This window comes from Alosa pseudoharengus, unplaced genomic scaffold (genome assembly GCF_046254945.1).
Source record: "Alosa pseudoharengus isolate Yale_2024_CS ecotype anadromous, Long Island Sound unplaced genomic scaffold, YU_APseudo_1.1 YU_APseudo_1.1_scf_1, whole genome shotgun sequence".
NCBI classification, from domain to species: Eukaryota; Metazoa; Chordata; class Actinopteri; order Clupeiformes; family Clupeidae; genus Alosa; species Alosa pseudoharengus.
In genome coordinates, this window is record NW_027468564.1 from 42,748,913 (window position 1) to 42,771,513 (window position 22,601).

The following is a 22,601-nucleotide window of genomic DNA, read 5'->3' on the forward strand; positions in this document are numbered from 1 at the left end:
ATAAATCGGACATAGCCTACAATAGGCCTAGGCCTAATAAATTAAAATCACCATTTTAACAAACGTATTGAATTGAATGTCATATTACTGTACCCTGCACATAAAGGCTACACATTTCCACACCAGAATCCGACCGAATGCCTCCCTCAACCCCCTCCATAATCGGCCTTCCACTATTATTTGCTATGGCCAACTCCTCTGCTATTGTAAAACACTCTGGTGCCTTACAGTAGTGTTCAAAGACACCTTTTTCTTGTTAGCTGTAAAACAGAGGCCAAGTGAAGGCTATAACCTATAAGCATACTAGGCCTGCATGTTTTCATGACTATATAAACCACTATTCTGAATAATGTGTTTGTGTTTCATTTTCACCTGCTGCCATGTGCGTTTGGCAATGGTGTTGCATCTGAAATGTTCACAGGATTAGGCATACACTAAATCAGTCAATGGGGGCTACTTAAACATTCAATTATCCTTATTACTGTAATCTATATGCCCACTTCTAAATTGTGTTGCATCTGTAGGCATTTCTATGAACTCAAAATAGGCAATTTAATTATTTCAACTCATTAAATACATTCCGCAAGCTATTAATCCTCCGTATTTGAAGAACATGTGGAAATAAAACTTTACTTTTAGGCATTTAGGCTACCCGATCTGCAATACATTGCCAACAGCCTTGCCTTGCTTTGTTCACTGCCGACGTATTTGATTTTTGTCGTAGAGTGGGTTTTAATTCCTCATAACTTGTCATAATAATTTTGCATTCCTCATCCGTAAAATAAGGTGAACGCGTCATCACTGAAAGTGGTGATTTGCGCTGCAACCCGCCCCTTTTATGTGAACGCGCACAAACTCCAATGAGGTTAACCCCGGCTCAACAAATCAACTTCATAATCAGCGTCGTAGTACCGATTAACACCACAAAAGATAACCAGGTTTTGTCAACCCCGGTTTAACAAAGTAACCCTGGGTTACATCTGGGTAGGTTAAGCTCCATTCTTAGTACAGGCCCCAGCTGATTCTAACTGGCACAACAATCACCTAATAGACCAATTTCACAGTGTCCAGGTGTCCGGACTCATTTATGTTAATGATACCTTAATTGGCAGAGTAAAACGTCTTCCTGTTTCTGTGTTTCCTGTGGACTTTTCTTTTGCTGTCTATAGTGCTCTTCCACAGGAAGTTGATTTACACAGCGGCCCCATCTTGTGAAATGGGCTAATAAGTGAGATCACCTGGTGCACAGGTAGAACTAATACATAGTAGGACTTTTACTTTCTGAAGCTGGACTCCAAAATGTCCACTCCAACTGAAAAATGTTCACACTTTTCTGTTAGAATGCCACCTATTGTCACTACTACATTGTAACACTTAATTTGTGCCACATTTTATGGCACAAACTCAGTTTGAAATTATGAACATACAGGTATGATTCATTGAGTAAATCCTTCTTATACATATACATGTATACAGTACATACATAAAACAGTGAAGTCTAAGTCAAGCCCAGGACAAATATACTACTATACCATACTTATCATATGTGATGTTATGTGAGTTCTGACCAAACTTAATTTAAACACTATAAAGCCCATAGACATATAATATGATTTCTAACACAAACAAAAAGTTCCCAAATTCTTTGTTTAGGCTTTGCACACTCTGTCTATGACTAGAAATGATATTCTTTTAACTGGTCAGATAGAAGTATCAGAAACTGATGTTTATTTGGCCTACATACAGTACAGTTGTGTAGAGTGGTAATGCATACAGTGTGTCAGCCAAGCATAAACCAGCTAAACAGCATAACGCGTCACTGGACCAAAACAAGCCAACAAGCATGGCCCCCCTTTGTACTTTGTGTTAATGAAGGAGAGGACGTTCAGTGGCAGATTGCTGTTGCTGTAATGCTAAAATCACATTGGTTTGTTCTAGTGTTTTTTTAAATTATGTGTACAACAAGTATTATACTTGGGCTGTAAATCAACGTGCACTGTTCTCATTTTATGGTAATCACTATTTGGACAACACTGTATTGTAGCATATCACTGCATTTCCTTCACGGTGATGAAGAGGTCATTCATTCACCCTTTGATCATTAATAAAATAGAATGTAGGAAAAATAGATTTCTTAGATGCAGTTATTACTGTAAAATCAATGTGATGGGGCGTTGATGTTCAGATGCATTTTATATTCAATTATATTGTGCAACATTGATGAATAAACAAGAATACAAGTGTACACTTTAAAAACATTAATAGACCGGTCGTCACAAAGTAGCAGGAAAAATAGTTTTGTGATCATAACCAGAACAAAACATCTGTTGTGTAAGTTCTATGACTACTTTGATCCCTAGACATGGTTCATGCACCTGATCCCTTGGTCATATTAATTTATTGTACTATGTATGTAAGGGATAATGGATGACATGGCGTTCAGTTTACAGAAATAAATGTACGTTTGAGGTGGTAAAACGGCCCTGACGTGGCAACAGGTCATAAGTCCAGTATCAATATATGTTTGTCACTCTGCCAAGCTGTCCTCTTCCCCTAATTCTGACCCAACTCCAGGGTCAGAGGGTTCTGTTCGCCAGTTGAGCACTTTTTCTGTTGCTTCTTGCTTCTCATGATCATCAGGTTCAGATAAATCAACTAAAAGAACATAGAAGTTCAACAAGTTTAACTCTAAATTCAGAGGCGGGCAGAGTACACAGCTTCATTACTTGAGGAAAAGTACAGATACCCTTTGCTAAATTTTACTCAAGTACAAGTAAAAGTACAACAGTCAGATGTCTACTTAAGTAAAAGTACTGAAGTACTTGTTTTTAAAAGTACTTGAGTATCAAGAGTACAAGAGTAGCCTACATTTTCTAAATATTGCATTACTACTGCCACAGTGCTTACATTTATGTACAGAAACGTCCTACATGGAGTTATGAAAAATGTTAGTGTTTATACCTTGGAGAATGTAAAATTAATTGGAAGTAAAATCAAGTCATTTTCATCGTTTTACCATGTTGCCAGGGACGGGCAGTATTTCTAATACATGTATTTCAAATACAAAATACTATTTTGTAATTGAAACACTTGAAACGAAAACTATCATTAACTTGTTCAGAAAATTGAAATAGTCTGGCGAGGTGGGGCCACAGGTTGGCACATTCCCGGGATGGACCTGCTGCGTCTTCATCCATTGTTTCGTCCATGGTCTGACCATGGAGTTGACTTTGGTGGAAAGCTAAAGGTGATTGCTGATAGGCTGTCCCAATCAGTGGCACCTGCACCATCCAATCACGTTTGAGAGGGAAACAACAAATTGAGGGTTTCTGAGATTTTTCTTTTTTCCTTTTTTTTTAAGAAGTAGTAACGGGTACTCACAGTTATGGATAGAAATGTAGTGGAGTAAAGAGTACAATATTTGCCTCTCAAATGTACTTGAGTAAAGTCATGAGTACTCCCCAAAAATGATACTCGAGTAAAGTACAGATCCCTCAAAATTGTACTCAAGTACTGTACTCAAGTAAATGTACTCCGTTACTGTCCGGCTCTGTCTAAATTTCACAATGAGATTACCTGGTAGCAATTGGGCAGTAGAACCAGCTGGAATACTTAATGAAATATTAACTACATTGTCCAATTTTTAAAGTTGCATTTTGTAGAACATTTTCGTTATAAAGACAAGGCTGCGAAGAGGCATGAGTTCATAGTCCACAACAATTTACCTCCTACTCTGAGCTCTGATATGAAGCCCTGAAATTTCTCCACGATTCCAGCTTCACGTCGGGCCCATTCCCGTCTAAACATCTCTTGCATGTTTCTGTCAATCCGTTCAGGATCATGTTCAGCTTGTCCTGGTTTCTCTGGTACAAGATGAACAAGCAGCATACTTTCAACCTCATAACTATATTCCATAGAAGTGCATTATCACTAAATGCTGAATAAATGATAATCTGAGGTAAAATATGTGATGTGAAATATTTATTGTTTTTACAATCTTATTATAAGTGCAAATATCACCATACATCATTACAGAATGCATATAAAATTAATTTGCTGTTTGGTATGTTGTGGGTGGTTACCTGATGACAATGGTAATGTAATGGGCAATCCCCTGGTATCCACAGATACTTCATTTTCATGAACTGAAACATATAATCATAATAATAAATATATAAGGTAATGCAAAGTCATGATTTATACTGTGTCCGCGTTGTGTTTACCTCGCGGCTCAGCCCTGCACTCTCCCAGACTACAACATGGTTGTGCCCTTGAATAACATGTAGAAAAGGTTTAAGGTATAGTATAGTATAAGTATAAGTATATATACTCTTTTGATCCTGTGAGGGAAATTTGGTCTCAGCATTTATCCCAATCCGTGAATTAGTGAAACACACTCAGCACACAGTGAACACAAGGTGAGGTGAAGCACACACTAATTCCGACGCAGTGAGCTTGCCTGCTACAGCGGCGCTCGGGGAGCAGTGAGGGGTTAGGTGCCTTGCTCAAGGGCACTTCAGCCGTTCCTACTGGTTGGAGTTCGAACCGGCAACCCTCCGGTTACAAGTCCGAAGCACTAACCTGTAGGCTGCCTAGAAATCTAGATCCACCCTAGTGGCAGCAAATGCAATTTGCAGCCAGAGTAGTCTAGCAACTCTCCGTTGGCTTGCGAGCTGGAAAAATGAAACTTCTATCAGGCCAATCACATCGTGTTTAGAGTCGGCGACGGTTCCACGTGAATTTCCTGCAACTTGAAAACAAAGAAGATGGATGCTGCTGCTGGTGAACAGCGGTCTTTGAATCACGACTCAAGTTAAGCTTTTTTTAAATTGGCAAAAGTTTGATCAACTACCCAACTAGCTCCACTGGTGGGAAAATGCATGGGACTCATGAGTTGTATCGCCATCCTATTGTGTGCAGAGGAAATTTGAAAGACAACCATTTATCCCACCCCTCGGATTGAGCAGTGCCTATGGTAAGTTCCCAGACCCTACATTTATTGTGGGTCTGGCTCGTCAGGCTAGGTTTAAGGTGTAACTAAACTGTACTAAATATAGGAAATGAGTAACTAAAGTTGCACAGCAGTCAAATGTGTCTTGAATAAAGTGATGAAATCTAAACCGGGTCAGTGATGAAATATAACTGATACTCACAGTCTGGTACGTAATCCATGCTCCTGTCTCCTCTCCTCGTCTCTCGCCACATCGCTCTCACCTTCTCCTCCAGTTCATTGTCCCTTCTAGTCCACTCTTTGTCCAGAAACTTCACCATCTCTTTCCTCACCTTCTCTTCTTTTGTGTGACTCTCTGTTAGTTCCGTTTCTGGGGTTTTCTGGGTCCCATCACAGGAACTAACACTTGCATCCATTTCCTCAATCTTCTGTAGAAGCTGGTGGACTTGTGATCTGTCTCCTCCATTCACGTTGTCAAAGACATATCAAAGAGATATCGGTTCCCACATTTCTCCACAAGCCACCTGAGGGGTTCCCCTTCACTCTCAATGTGCTCCTCGATTCTTGTGTTCCCCAAAGTATCTCCCCAGGTGAAAAGCACAATGGTGTTTCTCCAAACCATTTCACCAAACATCTTCATGTTCTCTTGAATTCCCTTTCTCTGTGCCTCCAGGAATGACACATCAGCCGGGACCACCAATAGGAGGGCATGGGGAGCCTTAGAACCAAAAGTCACGCTTCGCTCGAGCTCTGTCTTCACCCATTCAGGAGTGTAGTGGTCAGGGAAATATTTCCACCAACCAGGGTTGTCCACCACAGTGACATGTCTGTCACCCACCGATCCTTCATGTTTTTCACATTGATGAGTTCTGCTTAGGGGACCGTGATCTTTTTTGTTCAGGATGACATTTTTGGCAGAACTTTTCCCACAACACACCCACCCTAACATAACAATTCTGATTTCTGGTAGAGGCTGGACCTGACCTGAAAGATATATTTAAACAATAACCAATAACAACATCTATAATAACAATAACATTAATAATTGTATACTTGTAGTACTGTTGGCACAAAGTATCAACATAGTTTGGCAAATAAAAGCATGTTTTGTTTAACTCCTCTACATTACTTACCTCCCTCTATGAGTCGTTTCTTTTTCTCTTCAACCTTTAGCTGTCGTGCATTGGCTTGCTCCTGAGCAGCTCTCTTCTTCTCTTCGACCTCCCTTAAAGTTGTCCCATCAAGCTCAAAATGTCTGCCGCTGTTATTCACTACAACACTCTCTATCTTTTCCAACAGCTGGATGACCTGGTTTTGATCTTTAGTCTGCTTGTCGTAGACACAGTATCTGTTTCCACATTTCTCTAGTAGCCACTTCAGAGCCTCCCCCTGACTCTCAATGTGCTGCTCAATGCTTCTGACCTTTAGATATTCTCCTCTGGTGAACACCACTATGGTGTGCTCCCAAATTTTCTCACCAAAGAGCCCCAAGTGCTCATCCACAGAACTTCTGTTCCTCTCGATAAACTTTTCAATCTCAACAGTAAGGATGAAAGCGTGAGGTCCTGGAGGGCAGTGTTGGACACTCAGCTGTAGCTCGTGTTTGATTCTCTCTGCTGTGTCAATCAGAGAGTAGTCCTTCCACCATCCTGGGGTGTCAACCACTGTCAACCTCTTACCTCTCACCTGACCATCACGTTTTACGCAGTTCACAGTTTTTGGACCAGGCTGAGGGTTCTCCTGACCTAGCAGAAGGCTACATATTGATGTTTTGCCCGATATGATTCCTCCCACTACTACCAAATTAATTTCTGTAAGATAAAAAAAAAGGAATGCAAAAAGAAACATGCAAATTTAGCCAAATTATGGATACATAAGAAAGTGATCCAAACAAAACAAGAGAAAAATGCTGTCCAGTCCACAGTCATAAACAACTTGAATCTGAGGATTGTCTAGATAACTGAAACATTTATCTTTTCTTTATGCACTTCACCTTTTTATTCAGAGCACATTTTGTTTGTCCTTTTCAAACATACAGAGGTATATTCACATATCGTAAATTAATGTAATGGAGGGTTTGAATCTAAATGTGCCAGGAAGAAGCTTTGATGGACAACATGATATTACGTACAACCTAACACCATCAAAATAATCAGTCCAATAATTGGTTGTAGTTATGGAATTTGAAATACTCAGACAAGCATATTTGAACAAAAATATCAGTGTTAATATACAATGCATATCTATGGTTGTATGATGCATATTGCTTTTAAATGTTATGACACAATTTGATAACTGACACTCCTAAATCTGATATTTATTTTGGCAGGAAACAATTCTAGATCCCTAGAATACAACAACGCAATACACAAGTGTTCTTAGAAACAATTACCAGCTTTAAATCGGTGACTTACCATCCGGATGAAGTCGGCCTTGAGACATGTTCTCCTTGTTTTGATCAGATCATTAAAGAATGTATGTATAGTATGAAAATAAGACCAAAGTCCCTCTCATGTCTCCTGCACACTAACAAGTACATATGAATGTTCAAACATTCAGCTCAGAGTCTAAATACAATAGACCTCCTTCCTCTGGTGTGACACATTAAAAATAAAGCTAAAGTGACCTGTCCTGTTTTAGATTGAGGGTTCATAAACCAGACTGACTGCATGTCAGAGCAAGCATTCAGTAGCCTACACCGGAAGAGGAAAAGAGATGTCAAAAAGACTCACTCAAATGTTCACTCCCATTTTGTGTGTCAGCTATTTGTCAAAACACAAGCAGCCAGGAGGATATAGCTAGTATCTCTATTAAACACGCCCACTATGTGGTTTGGACAGAAGTCAAAGTAACAAGTGACATTTGAATACAGAAAGATTGTCTATCATAGACAATCTTTCTGTATTCAAATGTCACTTGTTACTTTGATAGACTATGAAGAGAAGACACCACAAATATGAGAAAAATCTATCCACACTGTCACAAGCTTTAAGTTCATTGAATATGAAATACATTTTGATTTTGTCCTTGAGAGCTTCTTTGAGACAGATGTTGTATTATTATTAAGGCACCGAGAGACCACACAGGACATATGAGAGTTCGGCACAACTGTATTACAGGGGCCATATTGGATTTTCAGTTTAAAACCTTCAAAATTGTGCAACAGAATGTGACAAAATAATAGTTTTGAAGCAATATCAAGTAAAGTCTTTGAATTTTGAGAGGGGTGAGGAGGAAATTGGGTTAAATATTGTGAAATAATTTAGCTCATTAGCCAACAGCTAGTCAAGCTTATGCATAGTCCCTTTAACAATTACATTGCAAGTTCTCCTCATTTTGCATTTGTGTATACTGCCACCTTCAGACATGCCCTGGTACATGCACCAGACTTGCCGTGCGTCTCTCAGTTAAAAATCCCTCAAAATGTACAACGTTTTTCTTTCAGTTCTCAGGAACTAATGCCACCTGCAGTTACAGTATAACAATTAAAATCACTCCATTGCTCAGGACTGTTGTCCTTTAATTGAGGCAAATTAATGATATTTATACCTCACACAACAGTTTCAATATAATAATGTAAAGGCAGTAAGACTGAAAATGTTATGTCTGTAATGAATTTTGAACATCACAATTATTTTAAGCTAACAACATCAGACTCGTACATTCAAGACTTATACAACAGAAGATGCACCAGGAAAGCCCTCATAAGCACACACACAGACAATACACATAATCAAATGGATTGGTTGTGCTAGGTTGCAATTGAGTTGCACCAGGGGCGCAGCAGATATTTTGAAAGTGAGGGGGACCAAATTGTGAACACAAACCCATAGTGAGATCAGATTTCCAGATATCGGATCGCCACCTCTGGCCCACTTTCGACCATCATATTTTAAATTTGCCAGAATATTAAGATAGTACCATTGATTGTTTTCAAAATATTTTTTTTGATAAAAATGGTGAAAACTGTGAGATGAGCACAACGCCAGATCTGCCCTCAGACCAGCTTCTTGCTAGCCTATGTGCAATTCTACTTTTATTTTATTAAGTGTGCTTGCAAGCACACTTATTGTTAGGGGTCCGAGCAGCGTAGCTGCAGGACCCCTATTGTTTCTGTACCGTTCATTTTTGGCCAAAATTCTGTAAAAGTCATACTGCAGCCTAAACCGTAACTCCAAAACTCCTCAAATGTTCAGGTATGGTTACCAGTACCCCCCTCTACCCATGACCCAAAATTTGGGGTACTGCACCCAAAGGTGGCGCTATTGGAAAAAAACGTTTATTATGCTAATTTCTCTTTACCAGATTGACCTAGACTCAAAATTCTTTCATAATATTAATCTCTAAACTTAGATGCATCTTTTTGGCCCTGGTCTTATGGTCTAAAAATGTTTACTTTTGACACAATTTCATGGAAAAGCCAAACATTATAAAAAGTTTCACACTCTTCAAAAATAATCAAATCTTCACCAAAATTCTCACAGACAATGTTTAGACCAAGTCTCACAAAAGTTATCGCTCAGAATTTTGATATTTTGTTCCATTTCAGAGATATAGGCCAATAAAGTTACACCACTTAGGCCATTTTTCCTAGATCACCTATATTCCTATAAACCGTAAATCCTAGAAACTTCACATTTTCAAGTATTGTTACCAGTACCCCCTACTACCCATAACCCAAAATTTGGGTACTGCACCCAAAGGTGGCGCTCTTGTCAAAAATGCTTATTTCTCCTTACCAGATTGACCGAGACTCAAAATTCTTTCATCATATTAATCTCTACAGTTAGATGCATCTTTTTCACCCTGGTCTTATGCTCTAAAAATGTTTACTTTTGCCACAATTTCAGAGAAAAGCCAAACATCATAAAAAGTTTCACAGGCTTCAAAAATGATCAAATCTTCACCAAATTCTCACAGACAATGTTTAGACAAAGCCTCACAAAAGTTATCAAAAGAATTTGGAAATGTTGTTCCATTTCAGAGATATAGACCAATAAAGTTTGACCACTCAGCCCATTTCTCCTATATCACCTATATTCCTATATGAGTAATTTTTTTTTCCTTGGAGAATAACCATACAACCATCATTATGTGGATACCATTAACAGTGCACATTTTCAGATCTTTACTCTTTTTTATAAAGCCCTTAATTCTATTACCAAATGTATGCTAGGAATTTTCTTGATGTTGTGTGTTTGCCAATACACATTTTCACCATGTGAATGTGACTGCCAAATATGTAGGATTGTCAGTGGCTCAGTGGGATAATGTCTAGTGCTGGTGTTTTGTTAGGTTGACAGTTCAAATCCCTGGTAGTGCTTTAGGCTCTAGCTCGACATCAGGCAATCAACATACACAGTCATTAGTTGCCAAGAATCAGAATGCTGAGAAACTCTGACATTTAGGGGAACTTCTTTGTTTGCTATTTTTCCTTCATCATTAAGTCTATCATATTTATATGTCATCCATTAGTGTTCTTCTTTACAAATGTCTAATTGCCCCAGAATTTCAAAAAGTTTTCAGGTGTACTTTCAAGAAAGCCCTTCATTTTATTGTCAAATGTATGCTTGGAGTTTTTCTTGTGTGTTTACCAACACACATTTTCACCATGTGAATATGACTGCCCATTATTTAGGATTGTCAGTGGCTCAGTGGGGTAATGCCTAGTGCTGGTGTTTGTTAGGTTGAGAGTTCGAATCCCCGGTAGTGCTTTAGGCTCTAGCTCGAATACTATTGGTTATTGAAGATTCACACCATTGAACAGCACCAGTGGGGTATACTACGAAGCACGTTAGACATATCTAGGCTATGTAGACATATCGAGGCTTGACAAAGCCTTGACTCAGGGGTATACGTTAAGTGATACTACGATTGCAGTTATGTGATATATTTGTCAAACTAGGCTTTCAGCTCAGATCTGTGCGCGTTCTCGGTGTTGGGATGACTTTGGCCAATCGTGTAACGTGGAGAAGCACAAGACCGCCTCTATTTAAAAACAATTACTTCCGCATTCATGAGCGATAGCTTAGTCTACACTGCGGTCATTTTTTGTGTCTAACCTATAACATCAAATAAATCAATTGTCATCAGTTGTGGTATGGTATGCACGTCCATAGTGGGATATTTGCACGCACAGCACTATTAAAGTGCATTCGAGATCCAAAATGTTAGTAGAGGCGGAGCTCCACCTGTAAGATATATGACAGAATCCTACACGTGAGCTAACTTAGTTTTTAAGACAATTGATTGGTCAGTGTGCGGTAGATTACACGATTTGAGCTATAACTTAGCACATAACCTCCTCCCGACCAGGTTTGGTTGACAGCATAAGATGCCATGGTGATATAGCGACACTAAAACAGATCCACTTTCGTGTCACAGCATAGCCTGGCTTTGAGCGCAACATACCTCGCTAACCCACTAATCGAGATTCGTAGTACACCCCACTGGTTTGGTTGACAGCATAAGATGCCATGGTGATATAGTGACACTAAAACAGATCCACTTTCGTGTCACAGCATAGCCTGGCTTTGAGCGCAACATACCTCGCTAACCCACTAATCGAGATTCGTAGTACACCCCACTGAATGACATCAGGCAATCAACATACACAGTCATTTGTTGCCAAGAATCAGAATGCTGAGACACTCTGACATTTAGGGGAACTTCTTTGTTTACTATTTTCCCTCATCATTAATTCTATCATATTTATATTTCATCCATTAGTGTTCATCTCTACAAATGTCTAATTGCCCCAGAATTTCAAAACGTTTTCAGGTGTACTCTTTTAGGAAAGCCCTTCATTTTATTGTCAAATGTATGCTTGGAGTTTTTCTTGTTGTGTGTTTACCAATACACATTTTCACCATGTGAATGTGACTGGCCAACATGTAGGATTGACAGTGGCTCAGTGGGATAATGCCTTGTACTGGTGATCCTTAAGTTGAGAGTTCAAATCCCACTTGAAGCATTAGTGTTCGAATGCTGTTGGGTTGTGTAGGTTAGCATACTAGAATAGAATGCTGTTGGGTTGTGGAGGCTAGCACACTATAACATTACAGCTACTTGTCAATATGGACTTGTAGTGCAAGGCAAGTATAACTGTATAATTATAGGCTATTTATCTTATTGACTCCAACACAGAACCCCCCCCCCCCCTTCACCTACCACCACAAATACAATTCAATTCTCTGGGAAACACTGCCTTCCATTATCAGACCCTTCATCTTATCCACGACAAATAAATAGTCCTGTAGAATCAACTATTGTTAGAATACTATTGGGTTGTAGAGATTAGCACACTAGAATAGAGTACTGTTAGAATACTGTTGGGTTGTGGTGGTTAGCATACAATAGAGTATTGTTAGAATACTGTTGGTGAAGAGACTCCCTAAGACTCCCTAAGTTTATATATATAATTTATATATTTATATATATATATTATTATTATTATTATATTGTTTCTCATTTTCGAATGTACACTAAGTACACTTAAATCTGCACAAAGTCCTTGAGGTGAAAGTGCTGTGGAGAAATTGCAGGATTGTTTGGCTCTGCCACCTAACCACGCCAAGTTTACCTGCTGGAAAACCCTGTAGCTCCGGAGCAGGGGCTCAGACCAGGATAAATTGTTTGCTCGCCCTCAGTTCACTCTTTTGTTCATCTCAACCCAGCACTCCAGTGTGTCCTGCTTTGTGTGCGTCTTTGAGTTCACGTAAGTCATCACTTTAATGACCCTCACTATGACTTGTGATGTTTATCAGTTTGTAGAGTAGCTCTGCCATCATGTGTAAAGTTAAGGTCTTTGTTTGTTGGTTTGGTGTGTTGGAGTCCCATGTGAGAGATGATTAGATGATGTTGGTTGACTTGGGATGTCAAGTATTGTTTAGTTGTACCTTATATAGCCATATGATTTCAGTTTATTGTTCAAATGTCAATTGGTTTGTTTGTGAGTTGGGATCTGTACTGATTTACCCCATTTCACTGATTACTCCATTTTCTGTTTGTTTCCTCTTTGATGCAGCACACATACAAGTAAAGAACAAAAGAACAGATGAATTGAAACTCAAATAAAGTTCACTTGTGTTGCCCCGAAACCATCTCCGTGTCATCACTCCATACCATTGAGCCTTCTGACCGAGGCTCTGCCTGCTCGCCACACACTCACTCTACCTCGACCCACATCGCCCCCTACAGTTCCTTCAGTTGGTTTGTGGAGGTTAGCATACTAGAATAGAATACTGTTAGAATACTGTTGGGTTGTGGAGGTTGGCACACTATAATGTTACAGCTACTTGTCAGGACTTGTCATGCAAGGCAAGTATAACTGTATAATTATATGCTGTTCATCTTATTGACTCCAACATAGAACCCCCCCCCCTTCACCTACCACCACAACAATTCAATTCTGTGGGAAACACTGCCTTCCATTATCAGACCTTCATCTTATCCACAACAAATGCATAGTCCTGTAGAATAGAGTATTGTTAGAATAATATTGGGTTGTAGAGATTAGCACACTAGAATAGCGTACTGTTAGAATACTGTTGGGTTGTGGAGGTAAGCACACTAGAATAGAGTACTGTTAGAATACTGTTGGGTTGTGGAGGTAAGCACACTAGAATAGAGTATTGTTAGAAAACTATAGGGTTGTGGAGATTAGCACAGTAGAATAGAGTACTGTTAGAATACTGTTGAGTTGTGGAGGTTAGCACACTATAACGTTACAGCACAGGGTAATCCTAATTTTATGGATCAAATTTATTCCAATCCAACTCAAAAGTTTTGAACAACACAAAGTGAAGGTTTTATCCAGATCAAAACCAAGAATAGATTATGTGATCTAATCCAATTTCAGGATCCTTGTTTCCCTTTGAACAACCCATTTTCAAGATTTGATCCAATCCGATAGCCGAAATCCGGTAACTGAAATCCGATAACCGAAATCTGATCACGTTTCTTTTGAACAATTGTGCCCAAACAATCAAAGCATATGTAAAACTAAAAAGCTATGCTACCTCATGTTCGTTTTGCTCGGACCCCTGTAAATCACTAACCTGGCCCTAGCCAGATGAATTTCGCTCCGCTAGCTCCACTCATCCATCTGGAACCGATCCATTGAAGTGTTGCTTCAGAAGGCTGGACCTAATCAAAAAATGCTTGCATATGATTGAATAAGCCACTTGTCCGTCATCTATTGGCGTGCTACTTCAACCACTCACATCGAAGCTAACCCGTGATGCTGATAACAGTCTCACAGTCGCTTCTACGCTATGTCACATCTATGAAACTCCCGCCCTGCGTCCTGATTGGCTAAACCATAAAGTTGGTTGGAGAAATCACTCTCAATGGAAGAGGTTCCAGATGGATGTGAGTGAAGCTAGGCGGAGATAAGCGGAACGACATTCATCTGGCTAGGGCCAGGTTAGTAAATCACCGCTTGCGGTTATATTTCAAATTATGTTTCTTTATAACGTAAATTAACAGAAGTACTGTATGTTGTTTTTACAATTCTTTATTTCACTGTTAATTGGAAAGAACGGGTATTTTTTGTTTCAACTCAATCTATTACATTATAAAATAAACTACAAAATGTAATATTATAATAGAAGTATAATAAAATTAACTTAAAACAGTTCAAATAAATCCAGAATGTCCATTTGCACCCAAGTAATGGCGCATGGCATGACATCATGGCATACATTATTTTTGTTCTTGGTGGAAAGTGCAATATTTTATTTGTTTGCCATTAAAATATGTTTTGATGACATATATTGCTTTCAAAGTTTCTCACATAATAAGTTGGTGTCATTGTCTTCTGCTTCTGATCCAAATCCAGAGGATCCTGTGAGCCACCTGCACACTTTTTTCTTTGATTGTTCATACTCATGCTCACCCGGTTCTGATGTCATATCTGGACAAGGAAACATGAGCAAAATGTAAATAAACATCCTGCGCTTTGAGAAACTTGAGACTGAATATTTGGACATGAAAGATGGGTAACATCTAGCATGTTAGGGTGTCAGGGGAGTTTAACTCTACCACTGTCTAGAAATTATAATTATGACATAGTTATTTAGTTGTGTAAGACAGTCCAGAGGACACAGAAATTGAAGGAACTTTTGTAACATTACCAAAGTCAAATTAGCCATTTGATTGCAGTAAGACTAGCTCTGCCGCTCACATACACACAGTAACAGGTATTTGAGATTGTATTGTGACCTCTTGAGATCTTGACTTATTTTTAAGTTGTTATCTTTATATAACGATGCAAAGACAGTAATTCAAGTGAGGAAGTCAGCGTGTTAACTGTGAACTGTCAACGTGATATGCAAATATGTTGTAATTCCCCAACATTTGAAAATGTAAACGGACTCCCTCTCTCACTTTGTCTCTCTTGCAGGATTGCACAACACTATGTAAAATAATTAGTGACGTTGTGTATTACACCAAGATTTTTAAAAGGAGGAATCCTTGGTGATCACTGTCCCAAAGACTGAACGAAAGACTCACCATGTGACGCGCTCGTCTTCAAAAAGATCCCCCAAGCTCTCTCCACGATGACTGCCTCTCGTCTGCCCCACTCCCTCTCAAGTTTATCCTTCATCTTCTCCAACAGGTCAGAGTGAACCTTACTGGTCAGGTCTGAGGGTCTTTGTGTCTCTTCTTCCAAAGTATGCTTTTTATCACTGGCCACTGTTGTAAAATGTTAAGCTCACAGTTTTATTTTTCATTATTTTAATGGAGTTTGGGGATGTTGTGTAAACTCTGCTAATAATGGAAGAAAAGAAAATCAAAGAACCTGATTTGAAAGGTGATTCCCCGAAAACAGAACTGTTTTTCTCTGGTGATTTGTCACTTGACTTCTGTGAAGATCCATTTGCCTTAACTTCATAACACAGAACAGAAGGTGTAAAATAAACTAAATGAAAATAATTGGTTTCACAAATACCAGAAAGATAAATGGATGAATTTGGCGCTGATCTGACAAGAATCCAGTCAGCTCTGCAGGACATATTCTACTGGTGCTTTAGCAAACATACAGTACACTGTTAAAACGAATGTGTCTGGACACAGAGAAAACAACTCAAGATGTGTTGTTTTCAACGCAAGTTGTGTTATTTCAACACATATTGCGTAACAAATAAAAAAAGGAAACAACACAAACTGTCTTGTCCAGTGTTGACACAGAAGCAACACAAGTTGTGTTATTTTCAACACATTCGTTTCAAGAGTGTACTGTTCTGATTTATTGTCTTTTAAAACTGTAAAGATATGTAGGTTTTTTTGTGAGCTTGTTCATTGCTCTTAATGTAATATTTCTGTACTGTTTTTAACGCAATTTTCCACTAAGGACCCCAGAAAGACTAACAACCACTCCAAATAAAAAATAAAGAATACACTCACAGTCCACAACAGCATCAATGCTTCGGTTTCCTTTCAGGCCAATTGATTGGTTCCACAGTTTGCTGATCTTCATCTCGATCTTTCTATCCATCCGGTTCCACTCATTATCCAACACTTTTCCCATCTCCACATCCAACCCTTCTGGTTCTGTGGTTCCCATCACCTCAGTCTCTTCAGTTTCAGCGGCAGGTGAGCTGTTCCTTGCCTCCATCTCTATAATCTTGTCCAAGAGCTCTGTGACTTGTGAACCATCTCCTCTATTGATGTTGTCAAAGACATGATATCTGTTTCCACATTTCTCCACCAGCCACCGCAATGGTTCTCCTTCACTTTCAATGTGCTCCTCAATGGTTGTGTTTCTCAGCAGATCACCACACGTGAACAGCACTATAGTGTGTCTCCAGACCTGCTCGCCAAACATCTTCATGTTGTCTTCAGTGATCTTTCTCTGCTCCTCAGGGAAGGTTGTGTCTGCTGGAACTGCAAGGAGTATGGCATGGGGAGCTCTAGAACCTAGGCTCAGACTTTTCCAGAGTTCTCTCTTCATCTCTCTGGGAGTGGACTGGGCAGGTAAGTACTTCCACCAGCCAGGGGTGTCCACCACAGAAACCTTTTGTCCTGCCACTTCTCCAGTTTGTGTCTGAACAGATGTGGTCCTTTTGGTTACATTTTCCATTTTGTCCAAAATTATGTTTTTAGCAGAAGTCTTTCTAGAGCTCACCCACCCTAACAGAAGAATCCTGATTTCTGAAATAACCCGCACTGATGGGCCAGCAAAAAAGGGTTTTCATAATTAATTTAGATGTGTGAGTTTATGGTTGAGAGGATACAGAGATGGATAGATTGATAGATAGTAGACAATCAACTTACCTTCTGCACTCTGTTTTCCTCTGTACTTAAAGCTTCTCTTGAATCTGGCAAGTGCCCTCTCCATTATATCTTTCTTTTTCTCCTCAATTTGCTTTACACTTTTCCCATCAAGCTCAAAATGTCTTCCACTGTTACTTACTACAACACTCTCTATCTTTTCTAACAGCTGAATGACCTGGTTTTGGTCTTTACTCTTCTGGTCAGAGACAGAATACCTGTTCCCACATTTCTCTAGAACCCACTTCAGAGCCTTTCCCTCACTCTCAATATACTGCTCTATGGTTTTACCCATCAGAGATTCTCCTCTGGTGAACACCACTATGGTGTGTTTCCAGATATTCTCCCCAAAGAGACCCATGTGTTGCTCTACAGCTCTCCTGTTATCCTCATCAAAAGGCATATCAATCATGACCGTCAAGATGAAGGCATGAGGCCCTGGTGGACAGTGAAACACACTTTGGACAAGCTCCTGTTTAATGAATTCTGCTGTGTCAGTCATCTGTAAGTTCCTCCACCATCCATGAGTGTTCACTAAAACTAACTTCCTACTCCAGACAGTCCCCTCATTCTTTAGATTGTGAGCAGATCTTTTCGCAGACTCAGGCTTCGCCAGACCAAGTACAGTCTCAATCAGGTATGTTTTCCCAGAGTACATCCCACCCAACACCACCGCCCGCAGTTCTGGAAGATACACAAGACAGAAAGCATCTGAATTAAAAATAAAGTCCTTTTAGGCAAGTCATCCTTTAGCCATCTTGGTAACACACTTTGGGCAGTTATCGGGCAGCTATTTTCCTATTCAAGTGAATGAGGACGCGCACACAGGAGTATGTGTAGAGACTACTGCCATATTGGTGTTACGAACTAACCCCATACATTTCTATGGAAGATTCTTTGAGTGCTGTGTCTCCTCATTAGAAAGTCTCTGATTAAAGCTGACAATTTTAAGGACAAGAGACACGAGGCATACAGTAGCTCAAGGATTCATCACTGCTGTCTTTTAAAGTTATTGCACTGTCAATATCTTGTATAACATACGCAATATCAGAATCTAAATATATTGAAGCTGGCTTCCAGGCTAGTATAACCACATTCTTATTGTGGTTGTGAAATCTTCTGATCTGTATGTTCAGTTGGATAGAATGGCTGTACTCAAACTGGTTTAACCACACACATATTTCTTTATTTTTATGCCCATTACAAAAAGAATAAATGTGTCATTAGCTAAAGGTCTGTTGTACATCTACAAGACTGATGGTAAAAAATGTGTAATACTGTAAAAATATATCCTATTGAGATTATTACAGTGTAGGTACATGTGACATAAAAGCTTGGGCCTCGTTACATAGCTAAACACAGATAGAATGAACAACAAAACAGAAAAGACGGCAACAAACATCCAAGAAGTTCAAGCTAACTAAAAAATAACACACATCAGACAACATTGAACAAACAAACAGGCAGAGAAGAGCTGGAGAGATGCCAGATTAGTAATTAATGGGTAATGTCAAGTAAAGTGTAACCAATTAATGTTACAGTATCTACTGCTATACTCACTATACACTAGACATGACAACACAGAAAAAACATAACATAACATAAACAAAACATGAGTGTGGCAATGGATATAGTTTATTCACTATTTTATTCCTTGCTAACAAGAATGTTAGCTTGTGGGCATTTATGCCCTTAGTTGTGGCATAAATGCAATTCTGTTGAAGATTATGAATACTGTTTTGTGGAAAGCCCCACCCAAACAAAGAGGTGAAACCTGAGCCAAGCCCATGCCAAACACTTTGTTCTAATTCAATTTTGGTCTTACCATGCTGCCTGTGATGTTCCTCTTTGGACATGTTTTGGTCTCTTCTTACTTTTTAGTATTTATTTATTTTTGGTCTCTTCCTACTGTCCATTTGTAAGAGCGTTGATTGTTGTGCTGCCTAAAAGCGCCCACATCGAAAGTGACATGTTGACGCACGCATCTTATATTTGATTATTATAAACCAGACTGACTGGTTCAGTGCCCGTTGACGCATCTTATATTTGATTATAAACCAGACTGACTGGTTCAAGCAGGAACATGTAGACATAAAAGACATTGGCAGAACGGCAAGACTGATCACACCATTTCCTATCACCTACCACTATCTCTGCTGAACAAAACACAAAGGGTGGAGCCAGAGCTGACAGAACAATTTACGTGAAGCACAACATTAGCTTTATTTGTGCTTCAAAAATGACTTTAACCTGATTTGACTAAGCCATCAGTATAAACCAGCAATGCTATATGCCGGTATCTTTCCATCACCTAGACAGACTCAACTCATTTGGCAATATGTGCTCAGATTTTTAGTACTGTATTTCTAAAACTGGTTCTCTCAAAAAGTACTCACATTTATATTAATTTGATTAAATAATCAAAGTAGTTACATTATTTTCATTCACAAGTACATTTATAACATGGTACCGAATCTGTAACCTTTTACATTTTAAAGCCTACATGGTGATACTGCAAGCTCACTCACTGTCTGTACTGGAACATGCAAAGAAGACTGAATACATACGTGTCCAATGTTCAAGACTTCGTGATAGAGCTTGTCAGTAAAAAGAGTTGACGAGCAAGAGTGGGAAGAAATATTTAGACATTTAAGCAATTTGAACTTTAAGGACTCTGAATAATGTCTCTCACCATTTTTATCTACTAAATTACTTTTTTCAATCTCTCTAACCGGCTGACCCCTGGCAAAATTATCCAGCCCCGAACCTACGACTATAAGCTTCCAAGGCATGCATCTAGGGTTGGACACCAAAACTCAGTTCCAATAGGTAACCAGCTCTGAGGCAGAGGGTAGTAACGACATCGAATATCAATGTGGATTTCGGTGCCTCATTTCAATGCCACTTCAGGGCAGCCGTGGCCTACTGGTTAGCGCTTTGACCTTCGAACCCCGACCAGTAGGAACGGCAGAAGTGCCCTTGAGCAAGGCACCTAACCCCTCACTGCTCCCCGAGTGCCGCTGTTGTAGCAGGCAGCTCACTGCGTTGGGATTAGTGTGTGCTTCTGTTCACTGTGTGCTGAGTGTGTTTAACTAATCCCTCACGGGATCAAAACAGTATATACTTATACTTACACACCACAAGTCTGCGGCATTTTTTTTATAACACAAGGCATCACTGCACGTCATGCGCCATCTGTAGCATCTTGCTTTGATAGCACCACATTCTATATACCAGTGATCCTCACTATTTTTTTCACAAGAGCCACATTGGCAGTGCAAAATCAAAAAGAGAGCCACTTTTACGACAACATACTAACTCACCTTTGCAAATGTGCATGTCTACATATAATATATAATATACATTCTAACATAAATACATATAAATAAATATCCCACAAAAAAAGAAATAACAGCCAATATAGCTAAATATATACAGCCAAGGCTTAATACCTTCCTTTCACCTTCATTATTTGGGTGAAGGGAGAAGTATAATTCAGATGTTTGCGTTTTTGTAGTGCAGTATTGTATGTTTATGAAGCACATTTGAAAAAAATATATTGGCTGTGTTACCACATAGCCTACAGTGGCAGGGACGGATCATGGCTTGTGCCAAGTGTGCACGTGCACAGGGGCCCTCAGCCAATGGGGGCCCTCGGATTAAAAAAAAATTGCCATGAATTTAGGCTAGATTATGCCCGGTGCTTCTGTCTAATAATAATTAATTTGCGGCACAACTGAATGGTGTTATGGAACGAAAGAAAAATAAACTAAATGTTTTCCTGATCAATAACTACTTCTTAATTCATAAAATATAGAGGCATAACATTAGGTGGAAGTGGTAGGCTATGAGTGCTCATTCAATGTGTATGCATGTTTGCGAAAGTGAAGCTGACCCACTCGTGGGTAGGTGAATGAAGTGGATTCCTGCAATGTTCATGAAAACAGCATAGAGATTGGATAGCCTAATAAAGCGCGACTTGTTGTAGGCCTAACAGTAGCTTATATCCGATGCCGATGACAGATAGGCCTACACTTATTTCACTCGTCTCGCTGGAGTGAGCGCATAATGTGGGCTGTTGCGCAAAGAAATTAATTAGGGAGATGATCTGCATCTCCATTTACCAAACGCTATAGTTTTGCTAACATCTCCACTGTTAACGTGAAATATGTCTCCATGCAAGGTAGTGTCAAGCTAGCCTGGGTGCCATTCCGAACTTAGTCCCGCCCACAACGTTTGAGGTCGGGAAGTTCGGTCTGGCATTGATCAATAGAGCTGCACAGTCCCGCCCACAGCCGATGCCGGATGTAAAAATTCAATGCAATTTCTCCATTGACAATTGCGGTGTAAGCCATAAAAACTTAACTGCATGTGGTAGACTTAAAACCAGCTACGGTTGTACTAAGCGATTGTATATGCTCCTATAGACACCAAGAGTTCGTGGGGCACTAACCTTTTTTTGAGATAAATGCATTTTATTCACAATCTCTTGGATAAGTACTTCATTACCCACAATCCTGAACAATCCCACAATCCCACAGTGATGCCTCTGATTGGTGGAAAGGCCGTTATGGTCTAGTTTGAAACTTTCTCAGCGGAAAAATATTGACAAAGATGGTGGAGTTTTTTTACTGCCTATGGCGAAAATCTTAATGTGACTTTCTTGACGAATATTGGTACTTGTATCAACAAGGATTGGGGTTTATACATCACACGAACTTAGTCAGGGCCAATACACTATCAAATAGACCACTGTAAATGTTAGTTTAAACACTCAAACTTTTCAGGTAGGCTAGCACTAGCCGACAGGCTAACCTTTAGCATTTTACGACATTGTATGTCATTACATAATGCAGCTAACATTAGCCTACATGCTACAGGTATGAAATATATTATGTTTTAGTGAGTGTCCAAAGGGGTGAAAGCCACTTTAAATCGGGTCACATTATTGTCTGTTGTGTGTCCGAGAGTCAGTTTGTGGGTTTTGTAAGGGTCAGCAGCATGAGGGACAAGACCTAGCAAAGTTGTGGTGAGTTAAGCAGGGAGGTTGGTAACGTTAATGCTGCTAGCAGTGCTAGTTAACATTAGCTAGGCTACTGTAGCCTTCATACTGTATGATTCATATCAATCATTAACCTAGGAATACTTTGTGCATTTAATGAACATTTTGTGTAATAATTCACGGCAAATTAATAAACTGAATATGGTGGTCCAAGAGCAGACCATGCACAAGTCCATGCATCAGCCCGACTGAGCAGTGATGACAGCATAGGATGAGTCAGGTAACGTTACGAAGCACTGCCGTTAACGTTAACCGCTTTCACACACACGATAAAATCAGGAGAGGTGGAAGGACGACAAGTCACAGTGATCG

At 39.5% G+C, this 22,601-nt stretch overlaps 2 protein-coding genes across 3 annotated transcripts; both read right to left on the bottom strand.

The window, feature by feature from the left end:
* Positions 1-1,711: 1,711 nt before the first annotated feature.
* LOC143128601 (GTPase IMAP family member 8-like) lies at positions 1,712-7,831 on the bottom strand. Of its 2 annotated transcripts, none has more exons than XM_076289859.1 (5): positions 7,366-7,831; positions 6,085-6,762; positions 4,083-5,935; positions 3,726-3,863; positions 1,712-2,655 (listed from the first exon to the last, which is right to left on the bottom strand). In XM_076289859.1, the coding sequence occupies exons 1-3, from the start codon at positions 7,391-7,393 to the stop codon at positions 5,418-5,420; spliced, it is 1,224 nt and encodes a 407-aa protein (XP_076145974.1). In that variant the 5' UTR covers positions 7,394-7,831; the 3' UTR covers positions 1,712-2,655; positions 3,726-3,863; positions 4,083-5,417. The 2 variants fall into 2 exon arrangements, with proteins under 2 accessions (XP_076145974.1, XP_076145973.1); XM_076289858.1 differs by having other exon boundaries at positions 4,083-4,145; positions 5,154-5,935; positions 6,085-7,831.
* Positions 7,832-11,307: 3,476 nt separating this feature from the next.
* On the bottom strand, positions 11,308-19,220 carry LOC143128627 (GTPase IMAP family member 8-like). The gene is made up of 6 exons (XM_076289860.1): positions 19,053-19,220; positions 17,231-17,911; positions 16,361-17,122; positions 15,756-15,842; positions 15,467-15,649; positions 11,308-14,867 (listed from the first exon to the last, which is right to left on the bottom strand). Exons 1-6 carry the CDS (start codon positions 19,081-19,083, stop codon positions 14,734-14,736), a joined length of 1,878 nt encoding a protein of 625 aa, XP_076145975.1. The 5' UTR covers positions 19,084-19,220; the 3' UTR covers positions 11,308-14,733.
* Positions 19,221-22,601: the final 3,381 nt, after the last annotated feature.

Excerpts from the sequence above, each read along its gene's own strand:
- LOC143128627 (XM_076289860.1), bottom strand. The coding sequence starts at position 19,083 with ATGTCCAAAGAGGAACATCACAGGCAGCATG. Across the intron at positions 17,912-19,052 it reads GGAACATCACAGGCAGCATG|AACTGCGGGCGGTGGTGTTG; the intron begins GTAAGACCAAAA and ends TGTATCTTCCAG. Across the intron at positions 14,868-15,466 it reads GAAGACGAGCGCGTCACATG|ATATGACATCAGAACCGGGT; the intron begins GTGAGTCTTTCG and ends TTCCTTGTCCAG.
- LOC143128601 (XM_076289858.1), bottom strand. The coding sequence starts at position 6,799 with ATGTTTCTTTTTGCATTCCTTTTTTTTTATCTTACAGAAATTAATTTG. Across the intron at positions 5,936-6,084 it reads GAAACGACTCATAGAGGGAG|GTCAGGTCCAGCCTCTACCA; the intron begins GTAAGTAATGTA and ends TATATCTTTCAG.